General features: G+C 38.3%; 1 protein-coding gene across 2 annotated transcripts in view; it reads right to left on the reverse strand.

Moving 5' to 3' along the window:
- Positions 1 to 10,507, reverse strand: part of LOC126699492 (tocopherol O-methyltransferase, chloroplastic) — a 78,329-nt gene extending 67,822 nt beyond the window's left edge. The window contains exons 1-6 of one of the 2 annotated variants that reach the window (XR_007646801.1): positions 10,026 to 10,507; positions 7,497 to 7,666; positions 6,920 to 7,024; positions 6,573 to 6,776; positions 6,020 to 6,122; positions 4,751 to 4,913 (exon numbers count right to left, since the gene is read on the reverse strand). Coding sequence is in view for 1 of the 2 variants with exons in the window: in XM_050397344.1 (XP_050253301.1) it covers positions 4,810 to 4,913; positions 6,020 to 6,122; positions 6,573 to 6,776; positions 6,920 to 7,024; positions 7,497 to 7,666; positions 10,026 to 10,395 (1,056 nt within the window). In the remaining variant the exon portion in view is untranslated. Of the gene's footprint in view, positions 1 to 4,482; positions 4,914 to 6,019; positions 6,123 to 6,572; positions 6,777 to 6,919; positions 7,025 to 7,496; positions 7,667 to 10,025 lie in introns of those variants that run through there. The other variant, XM_050397344.1, reaches the window with a different exon arrangement.
- Positions 10,508 to 10,766: the final 259 nt, after the last annotated feature.

The raw sequence follows: 10,766 nt of genomic DNA on the forward strand, positions 1-10,766 counted from the left end.
GCAAAAAGGCTTTGGCTAGAAGGGCTACGCAGAATTTGTCTTTGAGCGCCGTGGGAGAGACTGAGACAGTTGTAGCGCCATTGCCTTCCAATCTTCATGGGCAAGCTGTCCATTCTGATCAAGTTGAAGAGATGAATTGCAGACATCTTGGAGACCATCAACCGGGAGCGACTGTTATGCTTCAGGCCACAGCCATGCCGCTACCAGAGATGGGCTTCCAATTTAAAGGAAGCTGTAGTAGAGATGCCGGAGGTAATTCTGGGAAAAATCTGAGTGATGCCGATTCATGTATGAAGCTAATTCATAGGGACCAAACTCAGTATGAAACGGTTTCAAGTGCTGCTTCCAACTATGTCTCTCAACCAGCTAGTTCTTTCATAGGAGATGGAGATGGGTATGCGCCAATCCATGTGGACAATGTCGCCGGGATAAGGGTAGACGAGGGATATGTTGATACGGATCGAATGGAGCTTGAGGGAGGGGGCAAAGCCGCTGCCGCCTTTTGATGAGTGTGTCCCCTTTCCTTATATTCCCCCATGAATGTTATAGTATGGAATTGCAGAGGCGCTCTTAAGCCCTCTTTCCAAAAGCATGTTCGTGAGCTGGTCCACAACCATAATCCAACGATTTTTGTTGTAATGGAAACTCGTATTTGAGGGGAAAGGGATAGGGAGATTACTGATCGGTTGCCTTTTGATGGGGTTATCCATACGGAGACAATTGGCTATGCTGGTGGGCTCTAGATGCTCTGGAACTCGGAGAGAGTGGAGGTAACTCCGTTATCCAACACGGAGCAAGAAATTCATACACTAGTTAAGGTACGTAATTCTAATGCTAGCTGGATGTTTTCTGCTGTGTATGCTAGTCCTAGGACTGCGGAGAGAATTATTTTATGGAATAATTTAATTAAAGTGTCGGAATTACATAACATGCCTTGGGTGTTAGCTGGGGATTTTAATGAACCCCTCTTGGGGGAAGATAAGTTTGGTGGAAGAGCGGTGAGTGTTAATAGGTCCTTGCTCTTTAAAGAGTGTTTGGACAAATGTAGTATGATAGATATTGGGTTCTCTGGCCCTAGGTTCACTTGGACAAACAAAAGAGATATTCAAGCTCTTATACAAGATAGGATAGACCGGTTTTTTGTTAATCCCAGCTGGTGTCTTCTCTATCCGGAAGCAAGAGTGGTGCACCTCACAAGGTGTCATTCAGACCACTGCCCTGTCCTGATGGAAATGCAGCCAAGGAGGGGTGGTGGAAGGAATAGGCCTTTTAAGTTCCAAACTTGCTGGCTCTCCGACCCATCTTTTCCCAACATTGTTAATCAAGCTTGGAGACATCCTGTGATGTTGGTGGATGCTATAAACAAATTCACAGAGGAAGCAACAAGGTGGAATAGAATGCAGTTCGGGAATGTGTTCAATAGGAAAAAGAATATCATGGCTAGATTGAATGGTGTTCAACGGGCCCTATCTAATAGGCCTTCCTCTTTTCTCATCAACCTTGAAAAGGAGTTGCTTAAGGATCTTGATGTCGTGCTTAATCAAGAGGAAGAGATTTGGGCTTTGAAATCCCAGGTTAATTGGATGGTGCAAGGAGATAGAAATACCAATTTTTATCATGTTTCAACTTTGGTGCGAAGGAAAAGAAACCAGATTTTGGCTATTAAGGATGCAGTGGGGGAGTGGTTTTATGAGGAAAATGCTATTAAGGGGATCATTAGGAGCGGATTCATTGGGGTGTACACTTCTTCTCTCTCTAGTGTGTCCCGATTAGCCCCTTCCATTTTGCCTTGGCAGATCAGTCTAGATGATGAGGAGAGTCAGAGCATTGGTGGGGCTGTATCGATGGAGGAGATAAAGGCGGCTCTTTGGTCTCTTAAGGCTTTTAAAGCCCCGGGGCCGGATGGGCTTCATGCGGGATTTTTTCAGAGATTCTGGCTGGTTGTGGGTAGTTCTGTGGTGAGCGTAGTGAAAAGGGCCTTTTCTGAGAAAAAAATCCCTGATTACCTAAATAGAACCCACATTGTCCTTATTCCAAAAATTCAAGGGCCTGAAACTTTAGCCAATTATAGACCGATTAGTCTTTGCAATACGGTGTACAAGATTATAACTAAGATCATTGTTGCTAGATTGAGGCCTTTCTTAGATAAGCTTGTCTCTCCCCTCCAAATAGCGTTCATTCCAGGTAGAAAGGGAGTGGATAACGCTATCATAGTGCAAGAAATTATCCATACTCTAAGTAAGAAAAAAGGGAGGGTAGGTTACATGGCGTTAAAGATTGATCTAGAGAAGGCTTATGATAAATTGGAATGGAATTTCATAAGGGATACACTCATTAGAGCTAACTTGCCGACTGATTTGATTGACATCATTATGAGCTGCATCTCTTCAGTTTCCACTTCCATTTTGTTTAATGGAGAGGCTCTTGAGCCGATTTATTCGTCAAGAGGGATAAGGCAAGGTGATCCACTATCACCTTATATTTTTATCCTATGTATGGAGTATTTGGGCCAACTCATTGAAGGGAAATGCAATGCTCACCTTTGGTAGCCCGTAAAGGCCTCTCAGAGTGGTCCGACCTTCTCTCACTTGTTTTTTGCGGATGATCTGGTTCTTTTTGCCAAAGCTGATGGCACTAATTGCTCCACCATTAGGGACGTCCTTGATGAATTTTGTAACCTATCGGGGCAAACAATAAGTGATACAAAATCGAGAGTTTATTTTTCGCCTAATGTGGATAGGGATACTAGGGAATCTTTAAGTGATATCCTTGGTTTTGCTTCTACTCCCTCACTTGGAAGATATCTTGGTTTTCCTATTAAACATCCGGGCTCATCTTCCCATGACTTTAATTTCATTTTGGAGAGAGTGAAACAAAAACTAGCGGGGTGGAAGGCTAACATGCTCTCTTTGGCTGGTCGGACTATTCTTATTCAGGCTTCATCGGCTGCAATTCCATCTTATATTATGCAGTGTAATTACATTCCTCGGAAAATCTTGGATGGGATTGACCGGGTTAATCGGAATTTCCTATGGGGCTCTTCGGAAACTATAAGGAAAATGCATTGGGTTGGATGGCAAAAAGTAACAAAGCCGAAGGAAGAGGGGGGGTTGGGTTTGCAGACTGCAAGAGGCAGAAATATAGCCCTTCTTGCTAAGCTGAACTGGCGTCTTCATATAGAAAAGGAAGCGCTATGGTCCCAAGTATTATGGCAGAAATATTGTAACAACAGAAGAGCAAGAGCCTCTAATGTTGACAGGCTGCCTTGCTCTCAGATTTGGACAACAATGAAAAAGGGAAGAGATACTTTTCACAAAGGTAGCATGATGATGATAAGTAGAGACAGCAATATCAGTTTTTGGAGGGGCAACTGGTTGAGTAAAGGGCCTCTTTGCCAGTTGATTCAAGGCCCCTTAACTCAAGAAGGAAATCTTTTGGAAATTAAGGACGTGTTATCAGACACAGGGTGGGCTTGGAACCGAATTCCTTTTGAGCTTCCTTCAGATGTTAGAGCAATGATTCAGGCCACTCCTATATCAATCACTAGCAGAGGAAGGGATAGGATTTCTTGGTTGGGAAATCCGAGAGGTACCTTTGACTTAAAGAGTGCCTATGGAATTGCTACGGATGAGGAATCTGAGGTGACTACTAGTAGTTTTGGTTGGATTTGGAAATTAAAGACGCTACCTCGTATTAAAACCTTTTTGTGGATGTGTTTTCATGGCTGTATTGGGGTCAAAGAATGTCTTGTGAGGAGAAGAGTAATTGAGGAGGATTTGTGTCCCATATGCCAAACAGACCCGGAATCAATTCTTCATGCTTTGAGGGACTGTCGGAGAGTTAAGGATATTTGGAGACAGCTAGGAGTTAAGGAGACAGACCGGGGTTTTTGGGTAAGCAACTTACAGGATTGGTTGATTTTGAATGGAAAAGACAACAAAAGACATATCCAAGGGAAGCCTCCGTGGAGTTCTAGCTTTCTTTTTGCTGTTTGGAATGCGTGGAAGTGCAGAAACAATTTTGTTTTCAACAGAAAAGATCAGAACCCGAAGCTGTCTTTGGAGATTGAGAACCAAGCTATGGAGTTTCTTTGTTATGTTGCATCTCCAAGGAGTCCAGCCCGGAATGTGATCATGGGTATCAGATGGGAGAAGCCTTTAACTGGGTGGAAAAAATTAAATATGAATGGGTCTTGTGTAGGAAGAACGGGTAAGGCTGGTTGTGGAGGTATTATAAAAGATAGTTGCACATTATGTACACGGGACATAATTGAAATCATTTTTTCAAAACACAATTTCAGTTGTATGTATAGTTATGTGCAACAATAACGTTTGCTATTTCCCAAACTTGAGCTGGAAATTATTGCATAGGCATGCAACCAATGCAACTTAGAAAGAAAATTTGGGTTCATAAATTCAATATGTCAATAACTAGTTAACCCCGCAAGAAAAGAAAAAAAGAAAAAGAAAAAAACTTCAGAGATAGAAAAAGAGAGCAGTCGAAAGTACTGTGATTATTATACAGCTTAATGTAATTGACTACAGTTGTGAAAAATGCAAGAGAAAAATGATGAACATCATGAAATCCAGAATGGAGGGAAATGGCAATAATGCAATTAGTAAATTATGTACTGGCCCTCCTCAACTGGGGACACAATTACAGAACAGAAGAAAAGGCTAAGCAGAAAGAAACATTGTTCAAGTAGGGTTATAAGGCCAAACAGATAAACCCTTTGAAACAACAAAAAAAGGGTTGTAGCATCTGTGCCAAACCTTATTCATGCAGGTGCATCTTGCTTCCTGTGTAAACTTATTCAGGCTTTTGGCATGTAATGATAGCAAATTTAATTAGATCCTTCTTAAATCCTTCTATCATCAATGGCATTGCCAATGCTCCCTTTATGGTTTTCCATCCTGATACACTCGAAATTAGGCACAAATTTAGCTTACCCCTTAGGCACAAACTACAAAATTGGATTAACCGAAAGCTAATGCTTTTTGTAGCAAAACAAAAAAGTGACCAAGGGCAGAGCACATATTGCAAAATTATATGGTAGGAATTGTCTCAAATACGTATTTTGAATTGGTTAACTATTATTTCAGTTTTCTTATGGTGGAAATCAATTCTATTCATTGTTAAAATAAAATATAACTGATATTGCTTATCAAAAAATAATGTTATAATCCTTATTCACCAAAGAATAAGTAGTAAAACATAATTTATATATATATATATAAAGGTTTAATGGCTTTGGTCCTAGAATTTCTTTCATATAGGGAGAAGCGAAAATTCACAGAAGAATATAAGTGAGTTTTCTTAAAATGTAGTGTGATAATTATGTTGGGTGGAAAGAAAAAAGATTCTTGCATGTGTTTGTTGTGAGTTTGTTTGTTTTGTTAGGTTGTGAACATCATGATGTGTATTAGAGTTTTGGTCTATGAAAGTGTTAAATTTGTGAGTTAGTGTGGTATAAAACTATATAATTTGATAGTTGGGAGTGTGGAAATTAAACTCTAGATGTCTTCTTTAGAAACACCAAGAAACATTAATTGAGTTACAAAACTCTTAATTGTTTGTGAGTTAATATTCAATGTTTGTTTTAGGTATATTGGGATTAGGGTTTGTATTGAGAGTGATTGTAATCCATATATCATTTGACATAGATTATGGCATAACTCATGGAAGTAAGCTAATTTTTTTAACTATTCGTTATCTTGTGTTAATGGATTTATTTCTTATTTTATGCAAATGGGCTTTTGTTAATCTTAAATTCCAATAAACTGGTATTAGAGCCAGCTTTGTTAGTAAAAGTTTCAAATTGTTAATTAGCAGTGGTGTTTTTGATTACCAATTCCGTTTTAAAGTTATTTATATATAATAAAAGAAATATTAGTGATACACTCAAGTGTTGTAACTCCTATCATAATTTATGACTTATTGAGTTGTAAAAAATATTTTTATAAATTTTGTGTCTAATGTTGCTCTAAATTTTAACTGCCATAAGAATTGTCAAGCTTACCACTTCGCAACAATGATGTGAGGCCCTTCCATGTCAATGCTGACCGAATCACAGCCGGCCAAAACGGGGCAACATACTGAGACCAATCTTCAGCCTTAATATCCTGCCAAGACAAACTAGGAAATTTATTGTCATCACAAGCACATATTTGAAGTTTTTCAATGACAAGATACAACTTTAAATGAGCTGTCAAAGGTACTTGCAAGTTGCAACTTGATCAATACGAGAACTTGATCAATACGAGAACTCAAAAGTAGGTTTGAAAGTATTTTGTTTTCTTATCAACTTCAGCCTTGATTTGAAGAGTTAAATTAATGTTTTGGGCTCCAATACTAGTGTTACATGCTCTTCTTGTCTTACCCAATTAGGTTGGCAACAATAATGCTAGTACTTCACATTCACATTTTGACACAACTATCTTACATGGTAGATTGTGATTGGCTATTTGTCAGTATTATATGATCCTACTATTTTTTCTCCATTGCTTGCAATTTGTAATGTAGAAAAATTGTGGTACAGTGTGTGGCACTAGAATTATTAGATTGGAAATTACCCGGAGAGAGAGGGACTGCAGTAATTTGACATATTCAGCAGTTGAACACCATGCAGGAAGATAAAAGGAATCACATATCTTGTTCAAAAGTTCTTTCTCCCACGGCTGCAAAGATTCCTCAGTAGGAGCCAGATCCCTATGACACCATGTTACTATTATTATCGTGCCTCCTGGGGCTGTAACTCGAGCCAACTCATTAACAAACTGCCATTCAGAGAGAGACAGACAGACAGTTGAAATCCAACATAGATTTGGAAAGAAATTTCAGGCATAAACTGGCTTCCAAGTCAAAACTAAAGGCATTGAAAAGAACTTATTGAGATGGAACTATTAAAGACGCAAAGAACCTTTGCTTTGTCAGGCATGTGTTCACCACTCTCCATGGACCACACCAGATCAAATTGCCCATCAGGAAATGGTTGTTCCAAAGCATCTGCGACTTGAAAGGAAGCCTGCTAATTTAACATTGTTATGTACTTGTTACAGGGAGTAATCAAATTGCCTCATTAATCTAAAATTTGCCAAGTGACCAAACAAGTAGGTTTGTCCCAAAGGTCTTTCAGCAGAATGAAAACAAGAAAAACTGGAGCATCTCCAACAACAGTTCTTCCAGCAAGTCAGATTAAAGGTTTTAAAAATTAGTTCAAAATCTTTTAGTTATATAAATAACTTTGACACACATCCAAAACCTGCCCCAATGTTTCTTAAAAATCACAGACCTCCTAAGGCCTCTGCTATAAGCATTGATTTATATCTTAAGCCATAAATAAGACTCTAGACAAAGCAAGGGACTGACTGTTCAGAAACTTATCAAGAGACAAAGAATAATATTCCAAACCTTATCAGTATGTATTTGGTAATCATCTTTACCAATATATGAATGACAAGCTGAATGTCCAAAAAACGAAAAGAGTTTGCGTTTACCTTGTCGGATAGTCCTTGAGCAGCGGCAAGAGCATTGGCTCTTTGGGCCTGGACGGGACTAAGAGTGATACCTTGGCATTTGGCCCCAAATTTACTTGCTATGTATCTAGAGCTACCTCCTATCCCACATCCAACATCAACTACACTTTTAGGCCTTTTTGTTGGGTCCTCTGCAAACCAATTCAGAAGAAACAAGAAGCAGTTGAAAGCCCATCTTTTCATTCACAAACATGAGCACAAGCACATTTAGAAGTACAAAGAAAGGTGTGAACAGAAAAACTCCAGTGCTCCAACAATTCAACAACCTCTAATCACCAAAAATGAATTAATTAAGTGAAAACCAACCCTACTGCATTATCAAACTCAGAAAATAAAAATAAACTGAAATAACTTACAAGGTCTCTAAACCTGCATTATGCAGAAGGCTGAGATGTACAGCGAGAAAAATTGGTAGTCATACAGGCGCCCGGAATATTTAAACAAATAAAAGAATTATTATCTTTTAACTGGTAAGTTACACATGCATCCAATGAGTCTTAAACCCACATCCTTACCCTCCACTTGAAATTTTTAAAGGGAGGAGGTGCCACTTGAGCTAGAATTCATTGGCAACAACTAAAAGTACTAATAGGAGCTTTACAAACTACAAATTGATGAGATGGTTCCTATGTATAATACAAGCTTGTTTTGTCAAGTGACGATGACAAATTTCTTATATAACAATCTCTATTTGGTTCTTTCTTCCACATCTTTGGTCAGAGCAAATTCATGAAGAGTGCTCGCAATTTGTCATGAATGCAGGAAGAATCAAACATATCCATTCACTGCTTTTGTGGAGAAAACCTTAGGGCATCATCAATGTTAATAAACCAGACCAACATTCCTCTCTCCCAAAGATCTCCAACTCATCTAAGTAAGTATTCAGGAGTTGGCAAGAACAACTTAAATTTCCCAAAAAAAGACAGAATATGGGCAACAAGATAGCAATGAATTTAGAGTGGAAAAAAAAATGAAAGAGTGAAATGTAATTTACACATATAAGTTTGCTATAGCTTCTAAATTAGTATCTCAAATTGCAAAACTTACAATTTAGAACCTCAATATTGTAAGTTTTGAGGGGACCCCTCCTTTATGATATGTCACATTTTCACCACTAGTAAACAGCATTATTTTTCTTTTCAATTCAAAATGTCATTTTTAGGTGGATTAGTGGCAGTATTCTAAACAGATGTTAATGGAAAGGATATATTGACATTATTGTAATATTTGATAGTGTATTTACAAGTTTTTATAGTCAATAGACCGATTTAGAAGCAATGTCAAACTAAAATGGTGTAAATAGTCGTCTTGTTTTGTTCCTTTTAAGGAATGAAAGAAGGAATGAAAAGAAAAGAAAAACAAGGACCATGATTTTGCAGGGAGCACGACATCAGCTACAGAAAAATTTGGATTTTAGTCAAGCTCACATAAAATGGGAAAGGAATGACCATAATAATTTGATAAAAGAAAATGTTAAAATTATTATTAATTTTACTGCAGAGAATTTACAATCTAATGTGTCATTGAATAAAACTAGTTTCACTTCAAGCATAATATTATTTGAATTCCTTAATATATTCGGTATCATATCAATTTATAAAACCTCTACAAATAAACTTATAATTTTTCGTGACATGACTCTCCTCCCTTAGTCTATAAAATCCCCTGTCTGCCATAAATGCTACTTTTACTGAACGTATGTACCATGCATTAATCACGTTCTCCACAAACTCAAAACATTCAATAATGGCAGATTCAAAAATTTTGGTTAGAGGGGCAAGATTAAAAATAAAAAAACTAATCTAAAAAAAATTAATCAATATTAATAAAAAAATAAATAAACAAATATATGCTAATGTAATTGTTTAACATAAAATCTAAACTTTAATTTGTCTTTCATACCTAGCTTAATTTACTTAATTGCCTTAGACAATTTTTTTATATTTTAAAACTGCTGCATGATCTGTTCACACTCAATAATCTTAAAAATTTCTTTTCTATTTCATTTTGATGCAGGATTTTTTATTTTTTTTTAATCATTATTAGATGGATCTCATTTCCACATGATTTCCTATTTACTTACGGCAGTAGGATGACATTGTGTGATACATATTTCATTTTGCCGTGGATTTTTTTTTTTTTTTTTTTTTCAAATTAATACTAGGTGGGTCTCCCACATGGTTTCCTAGCTGTAGAAACTGTTTTTTGTGCACAACTATGCCTAGTGTCGTCTTTTGCCAGGGAGGGCATAATGATATATGTACTCCCTCCGCCAGTGACACCTAACCTACTTACCTACGAACACTACCACCAAAAAGCATCTTTTTCTCTTCTATTTTCTGGCTATCATCAGATGCAAATACTTGGTTGAACAGTGAACACACATATTTATTAATAAATCATTTTCAAAAAAATCCCCACTTCATGCGCATGTTGCATGGGAAACACAAACACCAACATAGAGTGAGTGAATGAGTGAGAGGAACCGACCCGAAATCCCTGCGAATCGGAGCGCTTCATCGATCATACGGATCTGGGCGGCCCGGTGACCCGAAACATCTACAGTCGAATCCGGGTCGTAGAACCCATGGTGCATGTGGTCCCCCCAGATGTCCTCCCATACGCCAGACGACTCGTCGTAGAACTCGGCTATGCCCTTCTTCAGCACACCGTCCTCCGCCGCTTTCATCGGACGCGTCGTCTCCGCCGCCGTCGCCGCAACAACAAGTTTCAACTTCCTCGTAACTGGGGCGCACGTGCTAGGGAGGAAGCGATGCCTTGTTTGGCACGTGCGAAGGCGCTGGATGGTTGGGAATTGGCACGTGTAGAGATATGAGTACGTGGTTGTGGTGGTAGTCATGAGATTTGGAACCCTCTCTCTCTCTCTCTTTCTCTATATATATATATATATCAGTGACAACAGTCAGTTTATTATTTGCGTTGGTTGTGAAAGAAAAGTGGGCAGAACAGTGGTACACGGTGGAAAGGCATTGCGGACCCTTTTAATAGCACAGAGCAGAAAAGGCTTTAATATCTGCAATTAATAAATTAATCACTAAAAAAATTTCCACAAATGATAGTTGTGGTCTTTTGTGGCAGTGGTTGGTTAAGCATGTGTTTGGATTGTGACTGGCGGTTGTGTTTGCGTTTTTTTTTTTTTTAATTGAGAAGCGCTCTGTGGGATGTTGTCTGTCAGTGGGTCCTGTACACTGTATACAGGACCCATTATCT

Source organism: Quercus robur, chromosome 9 (assembly GCF_932294415.1).
Source record: "Quercus robur chromosome 9, dhQueRobu3.1, whole genome shotgun sequence".
Lineage (NCBI taxonomy): Eukaryota > Viridiplantae > Streptophyta > Magnoliopsida > Fagales > Fagaceae > Quercus > Quercus robur.